The sequence below is a fragment of the Schistocerca gregaria genome, chromosome 6, assembly GCF_023897955.1.
Source record: "Schistocerca gregaria isolate iqSchGreg1 chromosome 6, iqSchGreg1.2, whole genome shotgun sequence".
Taxonomy (NCBI): Eukaryota; Metazoa; Arthropoda; class Insecta; order Orthoptera; family Acrididae; genus Schistocerca; species Schistocerca gregaria.
The window spans coordinates 133,721,128-133,748,765 of NC_064925.1; the positions used below are offsets into that span (position 1 = coordinate 133,721,128).

General features: G+C 42.0%; 1 protein-coding gene across 2 annotated transcripts in view; it reads right to left on the reverse strand.

Annotated features, from left to right (window-relative positions):
* LOC126279089 (carboxylesterase 5A-like) overlaps positions 1-27,638 on the reverse strand; it is a 195,142-nt gene that overhangs the window by 74,778 nt on the left and 92,726 nt on the right. For both annotated transcript variants that reach the window (XM_049979552.1, XM_049979553.1), the window contains exon 6: positions 25,303-25,488. In XM_049979552.1, the coding sequence (XP_049835509.1) occupies positions 25,303-25,488 (186 nt within the window). The remainder of the gene's footprint in view (positions 1-25,302; positions 25,489-27,638) is intronic.

A 27,638-nucleotide genomic window follows, 5' to 3' on the forward strand; every position in this document is an offset into this window, starting at 1 on the left:
CACGAATAATGTGTGAAGAATAACTCCTTAAAGCACCGAATAAAATCTAATTACTCTAATTTTCTCTTTGTTATGAATATGGCAGGAAACAATATGCATCCCGACTCTTCTAGGAAAGTACACAATCGAAACTTCAGTTAAAAACCTCTCAATTATGAAAAAGGCTCTCTTGTAGCATGAGAATTCTTGTAATGCTGTCGCACCGAGTAACCGCCGCGTTGACGAAACCCGTCGTTCTTCCTTGGATATTCTCTAACTGTTATATAACTGCTATTTGGTATGACTCCTAGGCCGATGATAAATACTGGAGAATCTCTCGAACACGGGTTTGGTAAGCCTCTCGTTTCGTGTATGAATTACTCTGAGCTGACAAAAGTCTTGAGATAACTATATGGAAAGACACAGATGGCGGTAAGATCGCGTAAACGAGTTGTAAGAGGGAAGTGCATGGCGGAGCTGTCATATGCACTCGGGTGACTCATGTGAAAAGGTTTCCGACGTCACTATGGCAGCGCGCCCGGTAATTAACGGTCTTTGAATCAAAAGTGGTAGATGGAGGTAGAAGCATGGAACATTCCCGTTAGGGAATGCATCACTCTGAAATCCATAGTGTAAAGAGTGTGCCGAAAGTACCAAATTTCAGACATTATCTCTCATCATGGATAAAGCAGCGGCCGACGGCATTCATATAACAACAGACAGCGCCGGCCGGTGTGGCCGTGCGGTTCTAGGCGCTTCAGCCTGGAACCGCGTGACCACTACGGTCGCAGGTTCGAATTCTGCGTCGGACATGGATGTGTGTGATGTCCTTAGGTTAGTTAGGTTTAGGGGACTGATGACCTTAGATGTTAAGTCCCATAGTGCTCAGAGCCATTAGAATTATTTGAACGACAGAGAGCAGCGGCGTTTGTGTAGAGTTGTCAATGTTAACAGACAAGGAATTCTGCGTGAAATAACCGCACAAATATATGTGGGACGTACGGCGAACGTACCCACCCGCCGGGTTACCCGAGAGCCCTACTGCGCTGCTTCCTGGACTCGAGTAGGCACCGGCCACGGATTGAATCCACTCAGCGGGTTACCGACGGCGGCCGGTGTGTCGTCCAGCCTGGATGTGGTTTTTAGGCGGTATTCCACATCCCAATAGGTGAATACCGGGCTGTTCCCCACGTTCGTCCTCAGTTACACGACTCGCAGACATTTGAACATGTTTTCACTATTTCATGGATTACACTAGACACAGGCAGCTGGGGTACACTAATGGCGTCCTGGGAGTACAGGGTGGCAGCAGGAAGGGCATTTGACATCCAATTAAATCTAACCTTGCCAAATCCGTTCCTCACTGTGCCAACCCTGCGAAGCCGCGGGACAAGGCACCAGCAAAAGAAAGAAAAAGAAAGTACGACGAACGTACCCCTTTGGACAGTGGGTCGAAATTTTGCGTTAATGGACTATGGCAGCAGACGACCGATGCGAGTGCCTTTGTTAAGAGCATAATATCGCCTGCAGCGCCTCTCTTGGGATTGTGCCGTAATGGTTGGACGCTACAAGAATGGGAAGCTGTGAACTGGTCAGTTGAGTCCCGATTTCAGTTGGTAAGAACTGATGGTAGGGTTCGAGTGTGGCGCAGATCCCAGGAAGCCATGAACCCAAGCTGTCAACAAGGCACTGTGCAAGCTTATGGACAATCCATAATGGTGTGGGTTATGTTTACATGGAATGGAATGGGTTCTCTGGTCCAAATGAACCGATCATTGACGGAAAATGGTTATCTTCGGATGCTTAGGAACTATTTTCAAGTATTCGAGGACAGCAAGTTCCGAAAAAAACGATGTCATGGCACTGGGCCATAATTGTTCGTGACTGGTGTGAAGTACACTGTGGACAATTCAAGCGAATTAATGCCCATTGAATTTGCCTGGCATGAATCCCATCTGACATTTATGAGACATAATCAAAGATGTCAGTTGGTGCCCAAAATCCTGCTCCGGCAGCACTTTCACAATTATAGACTGCTTCAGACGCAGCGTAGGCTCAACGGCTTGTTGAGTCCATGCCACGACGAGTTGCAGCACTATGCCACGCAGAAGAAGCCCCGATATGAAGTTGTGGTCGTCAGTCCTCAGACTGGTTTGATGCAGCTCTCCATGCTACTCTATCCTGTGCAAGCATCTTCATCTCGCAGTACCTACTGCAACCTACATCCTTCTGAATCTGTTTAGTGTATTCATCTCTTGGTCTCCCACTACGATTTTCACCCTCCACGCTGCCCTCCAATACGAAATTGGTGATCCCTTGATGTAGCCTCAAAATATTTCCTACGAACTGATCCCTTCTTCTAGTCAAGTTGTTCCACATATTACTCTTCTCCCCAATTCTATTCAATATCTCCTCATTAGTTATGTGATCTACCCTTTAATCTTCAGCATTCTTCTGTAGCACCACATTTAGAAAGCTTCTGTTCTCCTCTTATCCAAACTATTTATCGTCCATGTTTCACTTCCATACATCGCTACACTCCATAAAAATACTTTCAGAAACGACTTCCTAACACTTAAATCTATACTCGATGCTAACAAATTTCTCTTCTTCAGAAACGCTTTTCTTGCCATTGCCAGTCTACATTTTATATCCTCCCTACTTCAACCATCATCAGTTATATTGCTCTTTAAATAGCAAATCCCACTTACTAATTTAAGCGTTGCATTTCCTATCTAACACCCCCAGCATTACCCGATTTAATTCGACTACATTTCATTATCCTCGTTTTGCTTTTGTTGATGTTCATCTTACATCCTCCTTTCAATACACTCTCCATTCCGTTCAGCTGCTCTTCCAGGTCCTTTGCTATCTCTGACAGAATTACAATGTCATCGGCGAACTTCAAAGCTTTTGTTTCTTCTCCATGGATTTTAATTCCTAATCAAAAGTTTCCGTTTGTTTCCTTTATTGCTTGCTCAGTACACAGATTGAATAACATCGGGGATAGGCTACAACCCTGTCTCACTCCCTTCCCAACCACTGCTTCCCTTTCATGCCCCACGACTCTTATACCTGCCATCTGGGTTCTGTACAAATTGGAAATAGCCTTTCGCTCCCTGTATTTTAGCATTTGAGAGTATTCCAGTCAACATTGTCAAAAGCTTCCTCTAAGTCTACAAATGCTAGAAACGTAGGTTTGCCTTTCCTTAATCTATTTTCTGGGATACGTCGTAGGGTCAGTATTGCCTCACTTGTTCCAACATTTCTACGGAATGTTAGGAGGTATATGATGATAATTGTATCATGATAATTGTCACTGGAAGCCACCTTATGGTGTGTAGTAGATAGTACCTACTTCTTACATCACTTATCTCCTTCACTCCCACCTCTCCCCTTTTTTTCTTAGTGCATGCATGGACCGCATGAGAACGACTGTCGGTAAAGCTCCGTATGAGACGTAATTTCACTAATTTTCTGATCGTGACTATCTTCCGAGACTCGTGAGGGGTGTTGCCTTATTGCTCCCGAAATTTCAATAGTAGACCTATCTGTGATGCACAGCAATTCTCCTGTAGCGTCTTTAATTACTGTTTGTTGAGCATCTCCGTAACAATGTGACGAGAAATAGACTGTTATGTGACGACTCACCTACGTCCTATTAAATCTACTTGTCGAAGGTCCGAGAACGATGAACAGTACTCAAGCGCCGGTCGAAAGCTTTGTAAGCCATTTCTTTCGTGGATGAACTACATTTCCTTAAGATTCTCTTAGTGAATTCCAACCTGGCAATTAATTTTCCTACTATTTGTTTTATCTGTACACTTGACTTTAGGTCGCTCAGGGTGGTTATTCCTAGGCATTTTACGATTCTTACTGTTTGTAGTGATTTGTCTGTGATAGTGTAATCGAGCAGTATAGGGCCACTCCGTCTATTTATGCGCATTACCGCCAATCCGTGCACCTATCGTCAGCCTTCTGCATTCTTTCCTGCACTTTTCCACTGTCTTCTCGCGAGGCGAAGTCTTTATAAACAATAGTGTCGTCCTCGAGTAGTCTCACGGGGCTCCCATCTATATCCTCTACATGATTCATATAAACTGTAAATGGTAGTAGACCCGTAGCACTGCCTTGGAGTACTCCCAAAATTACCTTTACCCCTTTCCGCTCGATTTTTTTTACTCTGTAATGCGTCTGCACTGAAGATAACATACATTAGATACAATAAAATTATGCCACGGCTAACAAAACTGTAACAAGAATTACACACACATTATAACACTGGGCAAGTCATATTTTTTCTCTCATTTCTTGTATTTCGTCAGTTAGACCCAACATTTTTCAAGGTGTGGTAGTTTCCGAAGAATTCACACGGATGGAGTCCTGGTTTTCTGTAATATGTATTGCGGTAGTAATAAGTCTCCCTTTACATTCCAGTTACAGCACACTTCTTTCTGTTACTCTTTTCATTGTACTTAATGGAGAGTGGCTGCTATGACAGTCTCTCTGGGTCATCCAAAGTAGATGATGTACCCCTATTTCTTCCATTTGTATTACGTACATCTTCAACTTTGAGCCTTTAGAGGTGCCACTCTCTATCACTTGTATTTCAACTTGGCTTTCTGGTTGGAAGTAACATCCATACGGAATGAAGCCACCTTCAACGGCCAGAAAAACCACACCTTAAGCCACTACTTTTTTTGATGATAATTATACCACTCCATCTTACCGCTAATGGTACAGTAACATCATGAGACGTTCAAGAAAAAATAGGCAGTCTCGTTTGCAAATTAGTGGTTTTTTACTTATGTAATTTGTGAAGCGTTTCACTCTCTCAGGAGCGTCATCAGACATGTGGAGGGAGAATCAAGTTTCTTCAGTACAAATTTGTGAGTCAAGAATCAGCTGCAAAGCTACGTAGTCAGTTAAATAAAGCAACTGGGAAACTGCGACCTGAGTTGTGAAAAGAGCGTAACAAAAGAAAAACTCACGGGGTAAAGCCACTCGAGTACCTCTGACAAGTGTACAGGAAGTCCCGCAATCACCAGATGAGAGATTGGGTGAAAAACGCGAGGCACCCAGCTTTTATTTTTCAGAACCGTTTCTGAACCTCACTGATATGAAGTCTGACAGTTATAAAGCTAGGCTGCTGCACAAGGGCCCGAAATATCAAGTTCGACTGGTGTTGAATGATAAAGCCCTCACCGAAAACAGAAGTGAAACTTCAACTTAGTGCCAAAGCTAGCAGTATCATACGTAATGCAATTAATAAATCTGTCCTCTCATCTGAAAAGAAAGCCCTTAGAACGATCGTCATAAAGCTTAATCAGGGAGAAACTACTGTGGTACCGGCAGACATAGGGAACACTGAAGTGTTGCTCTATAGCAAGGATTATACTGAAAATGTATTAAAATTTTTTTGCGGAAAATGGCATCCATGCGTTAGGATTCGAGCCCATATTCGCGTACGATAAAGTCCTTAAGGCGCAGCTTGACGAGTGTCAATATATAATCCTTCCGAATGAGCTATATACACTCCTGGAAATGGAAAAAAGAACACATTGACACCGGTGTGTCAGACCCACCATACTTGCTCCGGACACTGCGAGAGGGCTGTACAAGCAATGATCACACGCACGGCACAGCGGACACACCATGAACCGCGGTGTTGGCCTTATGTGCAGCTGACGGACTTTGAGCGAGGGCGTAGAGTGGGCATGCGGGAGGCCGGGTGGACTTACCGCCGAATTGCTCAACACGTGGGGCTTGAGGTCTCCACAGTACATCGATGTTGTCGCCAGTGGTCGGCGGAAGGTGCACGTGCCCTTCGACCTGGGACCGGACCGCAGCGACGCACGGATGCACCCCAAGACCGTAGGATCCTTCGCAGTGCCGTAGGGGACCGCACCGCCACTTCCCAGCAAATTAGGGACACTGTTGCTCCTGGGGTATCGGCGAGGACCATTCGCTACCGTCTCCATGAAGCTGGGCTACAGTCCAGCACACCGTTAGGCCGTCTTCCGCTCACGCCCCAACATCGTGCAGCCCGCCTCCAGTGGTGTCGCGACAGGCGTGAATGGAGGGACGAATGGAGACGTGTCGTCTTCAGCGATGAGAGTCGCTTCTGCCTTGGTGCCAATGATGGTCGTATGCGTGTTTGGCGCCGTGCAGGTGAGCGCCATCATCAGGACTGCATACGACCGAGGCACACAGGGCCAACACCCGGCATCATGGTGTGGGGAGCGATCTCCTACACTGGCCGTACACCTCTGGTGATCGTCGAGTGGACACTGAATAGTGCACGGTACATCCAAACCGTCATCGAACCCATCGTTCTACCATTCCTAGACCGGCAAGGGAACTTGCTGTTCCAACAGGACCATGCACGTCCGCATGCATTCCGTGCCACCCTACGTGCTCTAGAAGGTGTAAGTCAACTACCCTGGCCAGCATGATCTCCGGATCTGTCCCCCATTGAGCATGTTTGGGACTGGATGAAGCGTCGTCTCACGCGGTCTGCACGTCCAGCACGAACGCTGGTCCAACTGAGGCGCCAGGTGGAAATAGCATGGCAAGACGTTCCACAGGACTACATCCAGCATCTCTACGATCGTCTCCATGGGAGAATAGCAGCCTGCATTGCTGCGAAAGGTGGATATACACTGTACTAGTGCCGACATTGTGCATGCTCTGTTGCCTGTGTCTATGTGCCTGTGGTTCTGTCAGTGTGATCATGTGATGTATCTGACCCCAGGAATGTGTCAATAAAGTTTTCCCTTCCTGGGACAATGAATTCACGGTGTTCTTATTTCAATTTCCAGGAGTGTATTTATCCCTCCAACTGGTTAATAAGGCATGTTTCGATATTTATAGGAAACCTACCACTAGCTCTTCAGTTATTCACACTACATCAGTCGACCCAAAGCATTATAAGTTAAGCTGTTTGGGTCGGCGATTGTTCGAATGTTCTCCTTTCTTGGAATCTATTGAAAAATAAATCAGCAACTCAAAGCAGTGCACTTAGAACAATATGAAGTAAAACAACGTAAAATTAGTACCAAAACGCTTTAAACAAATTGTCACTGCCTCCAAGGAAAGGCATAAAATGATAAATTAGCCTTATAATAATTACACGTCCTTGATGGACTCAAACATTGAAGACTCCGCAAAACGATATGGCGGAACCAACATACATTAGTGCATCGCTGTGTTCAGTGATACACAGTGTTTCTGAATCAGACTAAACGTTAAGATTAAGAAATAATACACAGTAAGCCCCATGGTTTAAATGGTAAACCACAATACTGACACAATCAGACGTCAACACTAATTACTTCAGTCAGAATGGCACAAGTTCCGTAGCGGCGAACCACAAGATAAACTGTGCACTGAGTTTCGTAACTGAGAAACAACCAGTCAGTAGTCTCAGGTTCATCACACTTGCAACACGGAGGGCAGAAAATGTGTCTCTAACGAATTACGTAAATACAATGATATAACCTTATTACGTCAGTTGAATTCCGTATCTAACAGCATCGGAAAGGTGTGTCACGAATCGGGATCTCCAACAGTTTATCATCGGCAACGACTACCAAACTTCTTCACTATGCAACTCATCCCCAAACGCGCCCAATGCAGCCGGTGCCGACCCGAACGGACCTGTTCATAGCGACAGTATTCGCCGCAAAGGTTACGTCTCGTATCCACTACCTCTTAACTAAATGTACCTCACGCAGCACGTTCTCTCGGTTCATAACCTATCACGTGCGCACCACCTAGCGACCGCATCACGAGCATAGAAAAGGTACGATCTTTGGAGGAAATCGATATGACAGAAGCCGCCACGGCTCATTATTTTAAAGGAAGATTTTTTTTCTCTGTCATCAGTCTACTGACTGGTTTGATGCGGCCCGCCAAGAATTCCTTTCCTCTGCTAACCTCTTCATCTCAGAGTAGCACTTGCAACCTACGTCCTCAATTATTTGCTTGACGTATTCCAATCTCTGTCTTCCTCTACAGTTTTTGCCCTCTACAGCTCCCTCTAGTACCATGGAAGTCATTTCCTCATGTCTTAGCAGATGTCCTATCATCCTGTCCCTTCTCCTTATCAGTGTTTTCCACATATTCTTTTCCTCTCCGATTCTGCGTAGAACCTCCTCATTCCTTACCTTATCAGTCCACCTAATTTTCAACATTCGTCTATAGCATCACATCTCAAATGCTTCGATTCTCTTCTGTTCCGGTATTCCCACAGTCCATGTTTCACTACCGTACAATGATGTACTCCAGACGTACATCCTCAGAAATTTCTTCCTCAAATTAAGGCCGGTATTTGATATTAGTAGACTTCTCTTGGCCAGAAAAGCCTTTTTTGCCATAGCGAATCTGCTTTTGATGTCCTCCTTGCTCCGTCCGTCATTGGTTATTTTACTTCCTAGGTAGCAGAATTCCTTAACTTCATTGACTTCGTGACCATCAGTCCTGATGTTAAGTTTCTCACTGTTCTCATTTCTACTACTTCTCATTACCTTCGTCTTTCTCTGATTCACTCTCAAACCATACTGTGTACTCATTAGACTGTTCATTCCGTTCAGCAGCTCATTTAATTCTTCTTCACTTTCACTCAGGATAGCAATGTCATCAGCGTATCGTATCATTGAAATCCTTTCACCTTGTATTTTAATTCCACATCTGAACCTTTCTTTTATTTCCATCATTGCTTCCTCGATGTACAGATTGAAGAGTAGGGGCGAAAGGCTACAGCCTTGTCTTACTCCTTTCTTAATACGAGCACTTCATTCTTGATCGTCCACTCTTATTATTCCCTCTTGGTTGCTGTACATATTGTATATGACCTGTCTCTCCCTATAGCTTACCCCTACTTTTTTCAGAATCTTCAACAGCTTGCACCATTTTATATTGTCGAACGCTTTTTCCAGGTCGACAATTTCTATGAACGTATCTTGATTTTTCTTTAGCCTTGCTTCCATTATTAGCCGTAACGTCAGAATTGCCTCTCTCGTGCCTTTACTTTTCCTAAAGCCAAACTGATCGTTACCTAGCGCATTCTCAATTTTCTTTTCCATTCTTTTGTATATTATTCTTGTAAGCAGCTTCGATGCATGAGCTGTTAAGCTGATTGTTCGATAATTCTCGCACTTGTCAGCTCTTGCCGTCTTCTGAATTTTGTGGATGATGCTTTTCCGAAAGTAAGATGGTATGTCGCCCGACTCATGTATTCTACACGCCAACGTGAATAGTCGTTTTGTTGCTACTTACCCTAATGATTTTAGAAATTCTGATGGAATGTTATCTATCCCTTCTGCCTTATTTGACCGTAAGTCCTCGAAAGCTCTTTTAAATTCCGATTCAGGAACTAGAAATCCAAGACTGAAATCAGGGAATACATAGCTACGAAGTCGACCTTTAAATTGCTAGGGATAAATATTGATGTCAATATTACTCGCAGAGATCACCCAGCGGCAGTATGTAAAGCTTCGAAAAATGCATGAAACAACAAGTACAGGAACTGCCAGTTTTAGTCTACCAGGTTCCGCGATGCATGCATACCACAGCTCCTTATTCGCAACAGTAGTCAGCTTCAGGGTCAGGGCTTCGGTGTATCGACTCGAGATATGGAGAGACATACAGTAGCTGCGCGTCAAGGACTGAGCGGTGTGCTACCTAGTACGTTCTGAGTCAATCCAGATGAGTTATGATATGTGGTTTTCGAAATATACATGACAGACAGCAGTATTAGGAACAAAGATGCTTCATACTGGTTTAAAAGAAGGAACTGTCGAAAATGTCCAGAAGAGAAAAAAAACTGATCGGTGGAGAACTGATAGCATCAATAGCTGATAAAAGCCAACGAGATTACTCTTACTGACTTGACATACAGGAAAGTTTGGAAACGCATCATCCCAATCCAGTCGGGGCATTCAGCATCTTTTGACCGGTCATGTTCCTTGTCCCACTCATCTTGCACGATTCAAGCTCTGGAAGAGTAGCGTTTGCGAGTCTGAAGACGAAATTACTCCAGAACACACTCCATGACTGCACATCATTCAACACAAACAGAACATTCGGTCAGTAGTAGATCTGTATAGGACTATAAAGGTAGCCGAATAATGGCATATGATTTGCGATCTTACAGATGTAGTTCAAATGGTTCAGATGGCTCTGAGCACTATGCGACTTAACTTCTGAAGTCATCAGTCGCCTAGAACTTAGAACTAATGAAATCTAACTAGCCTAAGGACACCACATACATCTATACCAAAGGCAGGATTCGAACCTGCGACCGTAGCGGTGGAACCGTAGCCTAGAATCGCACGGCACAGATGTAGTTTCAAACAGGTTGTTAGTAGAATAGAAGGAAATGTGTCTCCCCAGAGAGTAAAGTGTGCCAAGCGAGGATACACAGCCTACAGTGAATTCAAGAGAAATGGGAGTGCACGGTAATGACATATTACAACTCTGAGACTTATTCTTTCACAGGCCGGCGTCCGCATCGTCAGCAACACTTACACTTAAAGCTACTCAAACAACCAAACAAGACGTGCTGTTCCCATATCAGGAGAGTGTCAAATAGATTTTGGGAACTGTATATTTTTGTCATATGTTAATAACAGTAAGATCCAGAACGTCGTAGACGACGGTGCTTCGGGTTGATGCCGCGTTCCTTGACTTCAGGAAGGCACTGGACACAGTCCCTCATTGCCGTTTAGTGTAAAAAAAAATCGAGATTATCGAGTATCGTTGCAGATTTTCGACAGGCTTCAAGACGACCTTCAAAATAGAACGCAACACGACGCTCTTAACGGAACAAAATAGATGTAAAAGTAATTTCCGAAGTACCCCCTGGAAGTGTGATAGGGCCGTTACTGTTTACAATATATAAAAATGATGTAGTAGAAAGTGTCGGCTGTTCGCAGATGATGCATCAGGCTGTCTGTCACTATGTAGTAATGCCAGAAGACAGTAACGATTTGCAGAATGTTCTCCAGAGAATTGATGAATGGTGTAGGTACTGGCAGTTGACCCTGAACGTAAATAAATGTAACATATTGTGCATACATAGAAAAAGAAATCCATTGCTTTACAGCTACGCTGTTTTCTTTTTTTTTTTTTTTTTCAAATAACTTCCGGGAATTCAGCCAGGTAACACTTTCAGCGACCGTCGATATTTCGGCGGGAGAACACCCCGCCATTTTCAAGGCAAACTGCAACGGACATGCAGCATACATGCAAATTTAATACCTCCGACCTTCATCTAAAATTAGAGCACTTTTGAGTTCCACTAAGGATGATCTTGGACTGCGTAAGGCGGGTGTATATCGTATTCCTTGTAGATGCGGCATGGCATATATTGGTCAAACTATCAAAACCGTGGACGACCGATGTACTGAGCATAAACGGCACACACGATTACAGCAGCCAAATAGATCAGCTATTGCCGAACATTGCTTGGATACTGGTTACCCCATGTTATATAATAACACCGAGATATTGGCATGCACGCCCAGCCATTGGGACAGTGTTAATAGGGAGGCAGTTGAGATTAAATTAGCGAGCAACCTCGTTAACAGGGATGGAGGTTTCTGTTTAAACTCTGTTTGGAATCCGGCTCTCTCCCTTGTCAAAAAACAGAGGGACAGAGTCAATGCTACCTCACCTGCGAGTTCATAGTCTCACTATCGATAGCTCTGACTTTGGTCATCTTTGGTGGCACTAGTGTTCAGTGTGTGTGTGTGTGTTATCTTTCCTGCTTCTGTCTGAGAACCGAGGTATCAAATTTGCATGCACGCCTCATGTCCGTTGCAGTTTTCCTTAAAATGGCGGGGTGTTCTCCCGCCGAAATATCGGCGGTCGCTGAAAGTGTTACCTGGCTGAATTCCCGGAAGTTATTTGAAAGTTGTATACGCCAGGAGAAACCCAGAGCTACGCTGTTGATGACAGATCACTGGAAACAGTAGGTACCGTAAAATATGTAGGACTAACTATGCAGAGCGACCTTAAGTGGAATGGCCACATAAAAGAAATAGCGGGAAAAGCAGATGACAGAATAATAGGAAGAATCTTAAGGAAATTTAAATCATCCACTAAGTAATTGGATTATAAACCGCTTGTCTGATCGATTCTTGAGTATTGTTCATCTGTCTGGGATCAGTACTAGGTAAGATTGATAACAGAGAGAGATAGAAGATTCAACGGAGAGCGGCGCATTTCGTCACGCGCTCGTTTAGCCGGAGCACGAGCGTTACGCAGATGCTCAACAAACTCCATTGGCAGGCGTTACAAGAGAGGCGTTATCCATCACCAAGAAATTTCGGGAGAATACTTTCCGGGAAGGGTCGGGCAACACATTACTTCCTTCCTCATACGTCTCGCGTAATGACCACGAGGAGAAAATTCGAGGAATTAGAGCCTATACTGAGGCTAACTAACAATAATTCTTCTCACGCACTCTTCGCGAGTGGAACAGGGTTGAAGTGCTCAGTTAGTTGTACAAGAACTCTATGTCACACAGCGTTAGGTGCCTTGCGCAGTGTGATGAAGATGAAGATGTATGAAGGTGTCGGCGAAAATTATTCCTAACCTACAAGACCAAATTACGATATACTGCATGTTATATGTTTGGCCAAGTTGTACCCGCCCGGATGGCACCACACGTTAGCACACTGCTTCCGAGATTCGGTAAGGCGTGTCGTTCCCGGCTCGAATCCGCCTACGGATTAACGAGCGCGGCCTGTGCAATAGTTCGATATCATCGTGGGTGAAGCCTGGTAACCATATCCCGCTTCAGTTTGTGTTACAGTGGCAGGGCTGTTGGTGGCGGTGATGTTGGTGGCGGTTGTGGGATGCTGTTGGTGGGAGGGGGGGAAGTTATTTGGGGTTCAGGGGTGAGGAAGGAGTGGCGACAAGTGAGGCCCCCGGCCATCCTCTACCACAAACATTGCCATATCCGGTGAATTTGTAAGTAGGCTGTTTAGGTTTTTTATGTTGATAACACCACGTAGCGCTCTGTATGAAAATCACAGGCTGTGCTGTGTGCGGTCAGCGGCTGGTTGGCATTGTTTTAATACTCGCCATTGTAGCGTTGGGCAGCTGGATGTTAACAGCGCGTAGCGTTGCGCAGTTGGAGGTGAGCCGCCAGCAGTGGTGGATGTGTGGAGAGAGATGGCGGAGTTTTGAAATTTCTAAGAATGGATGTCCTGAACTGCTATATATATTATGACTTTTGAACACTATTAAGGTAAATACAATGTTTGTTCTCTATCATAATCTTTCATTTGCTAACTATGCCTATCAGTAGTTAGTGCCTTCAGTAGCTTGAATCTTTTATTTAGCTGGCAGTAGTGGCGCTCGCTGAATTGCAGTAGTTCGAGTAAGAAGATTTTTGTGAGGTAAGTCATTTGTGAAACATATAGGTTAACGTTAGTCAGAGCCATTTTTTTGTAGGGGTTTTTGAAAGTCAGATTGCGTTGCGCAAAAAATATTGTGTGTCAGTTTAGGCACAGTCGTGTATAATTTTTCTAGGGGACGTTTCATATGTCGACCCTTAGCCGAGGATACCTCACGGGAATCTTATGATTTTTTCTTGTAGTTTGTGTAATTAGTGTAGCTATTGTTTATTGCTAACGCGTAATTATAGAGAGAATTTCCTTTGTAGTTGTAGTTTTTCATTTTTGTACAGTACAAGAGTTGTGGCATGCATGTAGATTTGCACCATGAATTTCGCAGCTTCGCTTTCAATTAACTAGATGTTATTTTCAGTGCTATGTTAATGTGTCCTCTTATTTTTGCTCTTCAAATTGTGCTTTTCTGTGTTATCGTGTGAAATATTGTGACAGTAATGGCGTGTGAAAAACGTAACACTAGGCTCCAAAGTAAACTGAGAAATGACAGTGAAGACGAAAGCAGTGTGTTAGCTCCACCATGTAATGAATTAACTAATTTTCAAAGTAGTAATTTGGCAATTGTGCATAGGGAAATGGAGCGGGCTGCAAATAATGATGTAGGCAGTGAAACAATTAGTGAACAGGGAACCATTATGGATCGATCGGTCGGCAACAGCTCTCCACAGGAATCCGAAATGACAGAACACAATATTGCAAATACTGTAGACTTAGGTTTTGGATCCTCACCGTTTTCTGAAATGAGTCAAGACACGTTTACTGTTTGTCAAAATGCGAATGTTGCCGGTGAAAATGCACTGCCAAAAACAGATTCCAGACACTAATACATTATTATTGCAATTAATGCAACAAATGAAACAAAATCAGAGACAAACACAGCAAAAGCTTCAAAAGTTAGACACAATGGAACAAAATCAGAGACAAACACAGCAACAGTTAGACACAATGGAACAAAATCAGAGACAAACACAGTAAAAGCTTCAAAAGTTAGACACAATGGAACAACACCAGGGACAAACACAGCAACAGTTAGACACAATGGAACAAAATCTTCGGAAGTTACACACCACACTTGAACAAACACGTGAAGATTTAACTACTGAGTTACATGACATTGAATCGAAATGTCAAAAATCTGTAATGAAGTAAAAACACAAATTTGTGAGCATTTTCAACCTATTTTGTCGCGGCATGAAAATGCATTACAGAATCACGAAGCAGCCATAAAAGAACTGCAAACTATTGTTCCTGAAAATCACGACACCTTGCAAGCTAAAATGGACTCAGTTGATCCACCGATTCGGTTACGCAACTTGCAAGAACTCAGGAAAACTTAAAGGACACAGTAGATTCGATTTCAACACAAATGGACGCCTGAAACTTCGTTCAGAAAAACACACTGAGGAAATGTGTTCATATTCGGAGAAAGTAGCCGAACTTTCGGATCAGTTCACTAACTTATCTACAAAGGTAGATGATGATCTGAATGACAAAAGACCAGTAGCTTTCACTGACACAGAAGAGTATGAACAAATTAGAAAATTCAAACAAAATCAAAATCAAATCAATACACAGTACAAAAGAGAAATCCGGGAAGTAGAAGATCAGTTGGCACAAGTAATACAAAAATTACATATTTCAGAGGACACTCGCGCTCCAATATGGGAAGAAGGACATAGAAATACGGAAAAGCCACAAAATAATAACACAGGGCATTTCGGAAATTATGAAAGAAATTGGCAAAGTACACCGAATTTTGAGATGGAACCGCCGACACGACGTAACAATGACCGATATGCTACTCGCCGACACGATGATTTTGACTATAAGCTGTTAATTACTACACGTAAATTCAAAACATTTTCTTGCAACGACATTCATCCACAAACGAGGCTCTATCAATTCTCTCATTGTTTTCCTGCCAACTGGTTATTAGAGCACAGATTAGAATTTATGTTGGCTACTTAGAGAATGAACTAGTTGTAAGAATGCGAACGGTCATTCATGATTGTCACAGTGAAGGAGAATTTCGTCATGCCTTCCTATCAGCATATTGGTTTCAAGCTACTCAGGACCGAGTAAAACATAGCATCATAACGATGAAACATTTCGAACAATCTGAATTTTCCAGTCTTGTGAAATCAGTACCTGTCGAACCCATAAAGCCCCTCAGAACTCATCCTCATTTGCTTAATCACACTACCTGAACATTTACGACATATTATTTTGGCAGGACGTTGCAAAGACGACATTGAAGCTTTTCAGGGTCTGTTACAAGAATTGGAAATCGACACTGACAATCTCGGGACGCAAAAACAGGAACACAACAATAACAGGTCACATCCGTCACAATTCCTCGATGACAGAAATAATAACTGGACACGACAAGGCCATTCTTACAACGCAAATCGTGACCAAAACAGACACCACCCGTATGACAACCGTTGGCAGAATAATAGTTAAAGAGAAAGATCGCACTGCCGTAGTAATGAGTATGACGGATATAACCATAGAAACAGAAAATATGAAAACCAAAACAATTATTATCACGGGAGACGAAATAACTTCAGACGCAACAGTTCAGCGCGCAGTTACGATTCAGGGAGAAATTCTCCACCATGTGACCGACAAGAAAGAAATTATGGAATCCACCGACATGACGACAGACGATATAATCATAGCGACAGACCTGAATTTTATCAGAACTGGCGGGATTCAAACAGAACAGACCCTCTCGACAAGGTGAATTTGTAGAAGTTAGACCTCCAAATCCCAATAACAACGGGCGCCAACAAAGAGACAGACAATGACTCGCACCGCAGGCAGCCACGTGCGTCGGCTGGCTCAGCGAAAAATAACATAGACGCTAACCTTGAGAAAAATTTTAGCATTCCTTATCGACGTATACAACATGATAATTACTTTGAAGTTGAAACTCTGCGTACTAGGAAGGTTAAAGGATTGCACCACATTTCACATGTAGAACCGTTTATTGAGAGATAATCTGTTTTTTTAACTTTGTCTTTGCCATACAACTTATCACTTCACATTTCTAGTATGCTTTGTCAGACTATGAAACTGTTACTTTGCAACAATGTTTGAAGTTAAATATCCAGTCTAGAACATGGGCAACTTATTTAGACAGTAATTACGAATGCATTGTTATAGTGAGCAGACAACAGAGTGTTATTGTATGTGTACACTCTTGCTTGTTAGTTGCACGATTACGTAACGACTATGAGGCTCACGTACTTAGAACATGTACCGGTACTGCTAATGAGATTTTAATGCAACATTTTGGTTTACTTGAAAATACATTCTGGATTTAAAGTACTTTCTAAGAGATACCAGATGACACAGTGGTTAGTTTATTTGACCACTACACGATTATATCACGACGCTACTAATGAGTGACACAATTTATATTATTGCTTTTGCTCTGTTCTGTTTTATATCTGCACAGTATTCCTGAATTCTTCTGGAAAGTAAAACATGTTTTAGGAGTAACATTTCTGGTATAGCTACAACGAGACAGCCTTTTTTGTAGCACAACAATACGTTACAGTGTAATACTTTCTTGATCACGGTACTGTACGTAATAACTACGATATCTATATGCATTGCATTTCGCTTTTGTTTATCATGATCTAAGTACATTGACTTACCAATGATACTTAGCTTTCGGAGGACGATAACCACGACACTTCCACAGAGATTATCTTGCAACAAGACGCACAGTTTAGCGCTACAGTACACGTATTTGAGTGATTAATTTTGTACTTAAAACATTTATTTTAAAGGTATTTGAAGTACAATGATACAAAGATATTCCATGATACATTTCATTCCATTGCTGAAATCTGTAACACCTGAGGATAAATGGTTAAATGGCTCTGAGCACTATGGGACTTAACATCTATGGTCATCAGTCCCCTAGAACTTAGAAGTACTTAAATCTAACTAACCTAAGGACATCACACAACACCCAGCCATCACGAGGCAGAGAAAATCCCTGACCCCACCGGGAATCGAACCCGGGAACCCGGGCTTGGGAAGCAAGAATGCTGCCGCACGACCACGAGATGCGGGCACCTGAGGATATAATTACATTAATCCTCAGGAGGGTACACGCTTACTTTGTGTATCATGTCTTTGCCAAGCACAAGGAGCCTTAGCTAATACGGTATTTGCTTATACAATTTTACACATCGGTACCATATTTCTCTAACACAGAATTACACAGCTATGTGATTATTTGACAGAGAAACAAACATCTTTTTACTACGTCAGTGACACATGTTTACACAATTACGCAGGTGGATAACTTCACACTTATGAAATTGTTTTTTGTCAGTACTTTGTGAGCTGTTCATACTTTTTGGGAACCATTGTGATACTATGAGAGCTTTGAATGACGTATTTGGCACGAGATCGTGATTTTTAAAGTATGTTTGAGGTAGATGACACTTTTGACATGAGCAGAGAATTTTTTTAGGTTTTGAAATTATAGAAGGAAGCTACGTCGATTTTGAGAAGTTGACTGAGGTGTTATGATGTTATTATTACGATGACTATGTGTATTATGCTGTTGCGTTATGTTTATGATCAATAAGCTGATGTTATATGAGTTATTTGATTATGCTACATATCTGTTATGATGAAATATTGAAGAAGTGTCGACGAATAAGGTAAGGAATAACGAGTAGTGGTTAGGGACTCTGGTTTGTGAAAAAGGTGGTTGGAAACCAATAATCGTACTTTAAGAGTTATGAAATTATGTAAATGCGTTAATGTATTACAACACCGACGAAGTTGTTTTGGACACTTATATCAATAGGATTTTGTTTCTACAGATATGTAACGCAAATTCTTGACCTGTAAAATTTTTTATATGAGACTGCCACTGTAGTGGAAACTGGTGTCGTAAATATTTCGGCAAGAAAGTTAAGTGACCACATGCACGTAATGCGTCATAGGCACGCAGCTGCGCGACAGCCACCTGGAAACAAGCCATTAGTGTGTGCCTTTAAGAGGCACAGGTGAAAAAAAAGAAGAGCCCATTACCCTCGCTATTGACATTCCTTTGTAGAAAGCATCACAAATACGACACCCTCAACCTTGAGAACATATGATGATACTGTGGAGCTCTTAATTTATGATATTTACTAAAATGCCAAATTAAATTATGAGAAACATTTTACATCTATTGTCTTTCTAGTTGAGAGAATTTTTTTGCCTTTGGAGACGCCATTTGCGTAGTGAATGACGTTTCATATGTTGCTTTATATATATATTTGCTCATTTTGTTTAATATCTAGTTTCTTGCTGCACTGCACCATTGGTTAAAATAAAATTTAATACATATATTAATATAACTATTTTCTGTCTACAGACCCAGTAAAGAATAATTTAATGATGTCCTTTTGAAAAAAAGGAGGAACACAAATTGACACTTCCTCTCACAGGAACCGTATAATTAATTTTTTTAACGACTTGGTAACTTTCTCGCAGAGTAAGTTTTTGTGATGTATCACTCTAGTATTAAGTTAAGACATAGGTATTAAACATGGCTATTTTTACTGTAATATTTTTTCTCCTTGAGCTTTGTAATGTTAAGATATAAGTCATTGCATTTGCTACTGCTCTGCTTACTTCGACAATTTCCATTTTTGTCATTTCTGTTTGTGTTAATTGTTTTGTGCTGCTGCATTGCCTCGTCCCTTAATTTAGCATCTGAGCTCAGTAAATTTAAGTTAGCTTAAGAGGGGGTAGACGACTATATGAGAGAACGAGTTTTGATGAATTGGAAGAAATGCATTGAGAAGTTATACAAAAAATGTACAGAAAGCTGGTATAGGTAGGATTTTCTTGGAAATAAATGATGAGGTAAGAAATGTGTGAACATATAAATACAGAAATCATGCTTGGATAGGAATTTTTGGTGGAATCAAATGTTGAAATAAGTCAAAAGGTCCTTGGAATGCAGTTTTGGGTTGGACTGCAGTACCGAATGTTACACTGAAAACAAACCCTGTCCTTTCCTCCTGGTTTATTCTTCTATGTGTTCGTGTACTCTTGTGTATTTGTGTTTTTCCTGTCTTTATGTGTTTAGCTAATAAGATCTATGTCGTAGAATTTTTCTAGTATTAAGCTACATTCACTATGAGGAGGAATATTGTTATCCTCAAATATAATTAACATTAATAATATGTTATTTACTTCATAAATATGTTTAGACATTATTTATTCTGTTTTGTTTTAATTCTCATGTGTGAAGTTGCTGTTTCAAAAGTTATTCTCATCTTTTATGTATGTACTTATGTCATAATTCCTGTAACACTGATGTATATGTTATTTCTATTGTTTTGTAAAGCCTGTATTACAACAAATGGTATCTGTATTATTATGTTTTTTAGTGATGTTTTCTGTACCTTTGTTATTGTATTGTGATGTTATAAAATTGTAATTGATAACATTTCATCAAATTAAGTAACTTGTAAGTTACATTTCACTGCACACGTTTCTGTTGGTCATACTATATGACAATATGTGGAAAGTAGGGAATGTTAGTGTTTGCATGTGTGTTTATAATTCAGCAAGACACTGGTTAACAGCATTGCTGGTTCTAAGGACAATTCCAAAAACTTTGTGCTTGCACAAGTGGTGGTTGATGGACTTGCTATATTCTCTGCAAGACTCTTCGATGGTGATTGTGCACCTGCACAGTCGCAACAGATGGTTGCTGGGCATCTCTACAAGGACTGAAGTGGGTCTGCACCTTCGGTGGCCCACCAATACCATTATTTCTACAAGGACTGCAGTGGGTCTCCACCTCTGGTGGCCCACCAATACCATAATCTCTACCAGGACTACAGTGGGGCTGCTCTGTGATGACCTACCTGCCAATAGTCTTCAACTTCGACTGACTCTGCAGTGGGTTTGCTCAGTTGTGGCCCATTACCTGGCTGCATGTCAAGAGTCAGCACTGTCTTTCCGTTGGAAGGACAACACTACTTCTTCAATACTGCCTAGAAATCCACTACTTCCCAGTGCATTTTCTTTTATTGCTCAATCTTTGAAAAAAACATTGCTATTTTACTGTGATGAATGACCAGGACTGTCTTGATGGACTGTGAGAAAATTTTAGCTTTTGACCAACATTGTATCAATAAGTGTGCGCATTTGATTTCTATGTTATTGTAATCATACTTATGAAAAAAAAATTTCAAATCTGTATTGGCCAGTGCCCAAAACAATTTTTAAAAGTTTTTGTGGGGAGCATGGGGGCTATGTAATTAGGCTGTTTAGGTTTTTTATATTGGTAACGCCATGTAGCGCTCTGTATGAAAATCACTGACTGTGCTGTGTGCAGTCAGTGGCTGGTTGGCATTGTTGCAATACTCGCCATTGTATTGTTGGGCAGCCGGATGTTAACAGCACGTAGCGTTGCGCAGTTGGAGGTGAGCCGCCAGCAGTGGTGGATGTGGGGAGAGAGGTGGCGGAGATTTGAAATTTTTAAGAATGAATGTCATGAACTGCTATATATATTATGACCTTTGAACACTATTAAGGTATATACATTGTTTGTTCTCTACCAAAATCTTTCATTTGCTAACTATGCCTATCAGTAGTTAGTGCCTTCAGTAGTTTGAATCTTTTATTTAACTGGCAGTAGTGGCGCTCGCTGTATTGCAGTAGTTCGAGTAACCAAGATTTTTGTGAGGTAAATGATTTGTGAAACGTATCGGTTAATGTTAGTCAGGGCCATTTTTCTTTTGTAGGGATTTTTGAAAGTCAGATTGCGTTGCGCTAAAAATATTGTGTGTCAGTTTAACCACAGTCGTGTATAATTTTTCCAAGGGGACGTTTCAAATTAAACGACACCTCTCATACATGGCGTAATGGCAGTAAAAGGAAGAAAGATACGTTTGGCGAAGTTCAGTGACAATAACGTAAATACAACACGGCGAAAAGGTTTATATAAGAGATAGATTTTTCTAGTGCTTCTTACGGTACTAATTGTTTTTAGCATCGTTTGCATTTGGAAACATAACAAACAATACAATTAAAAGAAAACATCCCTCGGTCACTATTTTTAACGAATTAACCGGGTTTCGAAACTGCTTGGAGTATCTTCCTCAGAATTTACACCAAAGAATGGTCTATAACATGGTCACAGAACTATGACTAGAAACGTATGATAAAAATTATAAGTTCGGAATTATCAGTCCGTTTACAACCTGCGCCACGCAAGTAATGAGCAGCCCTTAGTGACTCGCCATAAGATTTTTATCTTAAATATCTTTGTGATTAATGCCGTTTTAGCATTTTTTTTTTATTTTATAAATGACATGCAGGGTATCGCACGGAAACGGGAAATTTCGAAATAACGTCATTTCCATGAATAAATTCATAGAACTAGTAATTTATTAACGAAAGTGAATGTATTCAGTATGCCGTTATTCATTATGTCTTTACAACCAAAATGTCCAAAAGTGTCTACTTTTTAAAGATGACATCAGAAAGATGTGCTCCCATTCGGCGTTCACACTCTAACAGCCTGTTATGAAAACTGTGGAATCCGCGGTGTAGCAAATCTTGGGGAATGCCAGTGATTTCGTTTCCACTGTTCTCCTTCAGTTCATGAATTGTTGCAGGACGTGTACGGTACACCCTGCCTTTAAGATATCCCTACAGGAAGAAGTCGCACACACTAAGATCAGGGGATCTCCCAGGCCATGTAATGGCACCGTTACGTGAAATAATGCGTCTTCCAAACAATTGACGAACTGCTGCCATCGATTGTCGAGCAGTGTGTGACGTGGCTCCGTCCTGCTGAAACCACATGTTTTCGACGTTAAAATTAAGCTCGTACAGTGTTGGTGTAAAGAATGTTTGAAGCATTTCAACACATCAAGCGGATGTTACTGTCACTGCACTACCATCCTCACGTTCAAAAAAAATAAGGGCCGATAACACCATGGCATGATACAGCACATCATATTGTGACCTTGCCTCTATGTAGTGGTCGCTGGTGAAACTCACAAGGATGGTCCTGTGCGCAATAACGAAAATTCTGTTTTTTTCATGAATCCGTTCAGGTGGAAATGGGCTTCGTCTGATATCCATAAATTACCAAGGAAATTCGCGTTCTCGTTGATTTTATCCAATATCTGGCTACTAAACTCCATACGTGACGCTGGGTTTCATTCATGTAAGTGTTGCACAATTTGCAACTTATAGGGATGGAAGTCTAATTCGTGCAGTATTCTTTGTAAGCTTCGTCGCTTAATCCCTAGCGAAGATGCACGCTGTCGAACGGAGCGCCGAGGACGTCTCTCGATTGCAGCTCTAGCAGCTGCAATGTTCTCTCGGGTACGTACCGTTGGAATGCCACCTGGAGGTTTCTTTTCCAGACAGACCCTGTTTCTTCAAAATTAATCACCCATGTTGTAATCGCTTGCGCAGATAGGACACGTCCATGACGTCCAAGCTGGTAACGCTGTCGAAATGTTCTCTGCGCGGCAGTCGCACTATCACCATTTTTGTAAAACGCTCTCACAGCTACTGCACGTTCCGCACCAGTCCAGTTCTCCATGATTGCTAAATGGCAATGCGTTCACATCAATTGTGAAAAGTTTCGAACGTCTGCCGGCGCTACAGTGCTGCCAACTGTAACGTTCAAAATTTCCCGTTCCCTTGCGCCACCCTCTATAAGTACTGCCAGTCTTTCACGATAATTCCGTACTTATAATTTGTATCATAGGTTTTTGGTCATAGTTCTGTGACCATGTTATAGACCATTCTTTGGTGTAAATTCTGAGGAAGACACTCGTAGCAATGTCGAAACCCAGTTAATTCGTTAAAAATTAGTGACCGAGGGCTGTTTTCTTTTAATTGTAATTATTCACGGTCTCTGAACGTGCAGCCATGTAGAAAATTTGACGAACAATACGGTCTAATCCTTACTACATTTTGTGCTAACACTTTGCTCCACCAAACACTTTTGTACTCTACACAAATTTCTGATGTAACGTTACAATTGAGCCTACCGTTCCATAGTACTAACAACAGTCCTCTATGTAGAACAAAGGCCGTATAGCTTCAGAGACTCGGCCACACCTGCAAGACCCTCATAGGCATGGAAACTGCAATAGAATGTCAGAGAGAGGCTGCGGGTGTAGAATCGACGAAAATTCCAAGGCCACAACCCGTGGCTGTTGCAATCGAAACTTAACCGCCTCTCTACAAATTTTGTATTTTTCCTTTCCTCACACTGTCTTTCAGAAGGATATCTTCAGTTTGCTGCATAATTTATATCATTTAGATTAGGTAGTAAGAGTTATCCCGCTTGAAACTGTAAATGGCATGTCTCAGCAGTCTAAGAGTGGCTACCTGGCGGCCATACAATCGACTATCTCTTCTCGACCATGGTTCGCCTCGGTGCAGCTTCGTAGACGCCATGTGTGATCATCATCACGTATGGACGCTGCGATAAAGACACAATGGCAGTAGCGCATCTTAACCATATCTTATTGGCGTGTTCCATGTACACGACTGCACAGTCTGACTTGTATAGAAAACTGGTTGCGAGAAGTTACCCCCTCCCCAGCAGTGTTCCTGTTTCACTCCACCGTTTTGATAAATACAGCTTGCTCACAGACTGTTTGAAAACCACCAGCATCCAAATTTAATTTATGAATTGGCGAGGTCTTCATTTTCAACCCGGTTCGTAATCGGGTGTGTAATTTTGAGTTTTAATTCTCGTGCTGACCTCTATTTGCACATTACCTTTTTCACTGTTGCCCTATTGTGCATTTTAAGCCACTGTTCTACTGGCACTATTGTGGTTAGTTGTGGCTGGTTGTATAGTGTTTGACATTTTGGGTTTTTCCTTTATTATAAGTACGTCAATCTGTATGCTATAATCCTCACATTGTTATATGATGTTACTTGCAGTTCTCTTCTTCAGCTATTGTTGTACTTATTGTATAATGTACGGTGTTTGCCCTTTAATGTTTTGTATTTTTTATAAGACCACATGTATGTATGTCATCCTGCTGCTGTATAGTGCTGTTTGTAATATTGGTCCAATATTATTGTCATCACTAACGTAGGCTGTCTGGCGTTAGATGGCAACATGGTTCTGGAGAAACAGCGATTGCTATAAATTAACTCAGTATTAAGAAAACAGTCTTAATCGCGGTTTTTTATTTATTTAGTGCCGACCGGTTTCAGCCCATCACAGGGGCAATCTTCAGGGCGAACATATGATCGAATGCTGGTGGCGTCACGACGATTGATGTGTGGCAGGAGACCTCGGTAGACGTGATGCCACCAGCTGTCGACCATATGTTCGTTCTGAAGATTGCCCCTGTGATGGGCTGAAACCGGTCGGCACTTAATTAAATAAAAAATCGCGATTGAGACTGTTTTCTTAATATTGTGTCTGGCGTTACTCTAATTAAACTTTTATTTTACTGCAAGAGTGTGTTTTTATACTAACTTCATCATTTTGTACTATTCTGCTTGTTAGCAGCCATGTTTCTTTGCTGCTCTCTGTATGGTCCTTGTAATTCAGAAGGAAAATGAAGAAACAAAAAGAATAGAAACAGGTGCAAAAAACAGTAAGAGAACTTCCATTCATTCAGTTATTATTGGGTTGTCAAACAACAACGTAAACACAAATTTTAAATAAATGCAACTACCGTATACCAATTCATTATCGCAATTACGAATGTTAGTTGTCTAATTAATGGAATATAGGAGCTATCATATATCTAGACGTTGGCCATAAAAATTTTCTTTTCTTCTTTTAATTTTTTGGCTTTCAGATGGTTATATGGATTACGCAGCAAATAAAAATAAGTAGGCAAATAAATAGTCCTGTGTATGTACAGACCGTCTGCCACTGGGCTGATGGCCAGCAGCTCAGAGAGTGCGCCGCCGGCGCTGTTGCCGCCCAGCGTGATCCTGGAGGGGTCACCCCCGAACATGGCCACGTTCTTCTGCGTCCAGCGAAGGGCCTCAACCACGTCCCACAGCGCCAGGTTGCCCGGAGCGTCCTCTGTCTCCAGAAACAGGAACCCTGGAGCAAGAAGTGTTTCGGTTTCACACATCAGTGAAGAGCCAATCAAACATTTATGTCTAGATTGTTTTCAAACATAGGCCAACTGTTTTTAAGCAGACTGAAGTGATAAATAAAAATTTCTACCACGATCGGTATTGGAACCCGGATCTACAACACATGGGCAGATGCTCTACAACTATGAGATGACAAAACCGTTGATATCGAAATAGACGACAGAGAGATAGAGAAACAATTAAAATCGCTCAAAAGAGGAAAGCCGGCTGGGCCTGATGGGATACCAGTTCAATTTTACACAGAGTACTCGAAGGAACTTGCCCCCCTTCTTGCAGCGGTGTACCGTAGGTCTCTAGAAGAGCGTAGCGTTCCAAAGGATTAGAAAAGGGCGCAGGTCATCTCCGTTTTCAAGAATTAACGCCGAACAGATGTGCAGAACTATAGAGCTATGTCTCTAACGTCGATCAGTTGTAGAATTTTAGAACACGTATTATGTTCGAGTGTAATGACTTTTCTGGAGACTAGGAATCTACTTTGTAGGAATCAGCATGGGTTTCGAAAAAGACGGTCGTGTGAAACCCAGCTCGCGCTATTCGTCCACGAGACTCAGAGTGCCATTGACACAGGTTCGCAGGTAGATGCCGTGTTCCTTGACTTCCGCAAGGCGTTTGACACAGTTCCCCACAGTCGTTTAATGAGCAAAGTAAGAGCATATGGACTATCAGACCAATTGTGTAATTGGACTGAAGTGTTCCTAGATAACAGAATGCAGCATGTCATTCTCAATGGAGAGAAGTCTTCCGAAGTAAGAGTGATTTCAGGTGTGCCGCAGGAGACTGTCGTAGGACAGTTGCTATTCACAATATACATAAATGACCTTGTGAATGACATCGGAAGCTCACTGAGGCTTTTTGCGGATGATGCTGTGGTATATCAAGAGGTTGTAACAGTGGAAAATAGTACTGAAATGCAGGAGGATCTGCAGCGAATTGACGCATGGTGCAGGGAATGGCAATTGAATCTCAATGTAGACAATTGTAATGTGCTCCGAATACATAGAAAGAAAGCTCCCTTATCATGTAGCTACAATATAGCAAGTCAGCAACTGGAAGCAGTTAATTCCATAAATTATCTGGGAGTGATTTAAAATGGAATGATCATATAAAGTTGATCGTCAGTAAAGCAGATGCCAGACTGAGATTCATTGGAAGAATCCTAAGGAATTGCAATCCGAAAACAAAGGAAGTAGGTTACAGTACGCTTGTTTGCTCGCTGCTTGAATACTGCTCAGCAGTGTGGGATCGGTACCAGATAGGGCTACTAGAAGAGATAGAGAAGACCCAACGGAGAGCAGCGCGCTTCGTTACAGGATCCTTTAGTAATCGCGAAAGTGTTACAGAGATTACAGATAAACTCCAGTGGAAGACTCTGCAGAAGAGACGCTCATTAGCTCGGTACGGGCTTTTGTTGAAGTTTCGAGAACATACAGACCTTCACTGAACAGTGAAGCAGTATACTGCTCCCTCCTACGTATATCTCAAGAAGAGACCATGAGTATAAAATCAGAGAGATTAGAGCCCACACAGAGGCATAGCGACAATCCTTCTTTCCACGAACAATACGAGACGGGAATAGAAGAGAGAACCGATAGAGGTACTCAAGGTACCCTCCGCCACACACCGTCAGGTGGCTTGCGGTATATGGATGTAGATGTAGATGTAGATGACAGCAGAGTGGCTTTGACGGTCTACCGTTCCACGCCTCCCTCCAAAATCAAATTTCCATCCACACTGCAACCCACTTGGTATACCCCTAAACTCGAACAGCATTGCATTGGCTCTCCAACCATATTGGAAGAGTGTTAGAGTAGTCCGTCCAGTCGGACAAGGTCAATATTGATAGTGGTAAACACAGCTGCCTCTTGAGCACAAGAATCAGGCTCGAATCCCGGCCTTGGTAAACATTTTCATTCGTCCCTTCAACTGCATGTATACCTCATATACGTTTGAGCCTCGGAAAGGTATCTCGAGCCATATACACTCCTGACCATTGAAATTGCTACACCACGAAGGTGACGTGCTGCAGACACGAAGTTTAACTGACAGGAAGAAGATGATGTGATATGCAAATGATTAGCTTTTCAGAGCATTCAC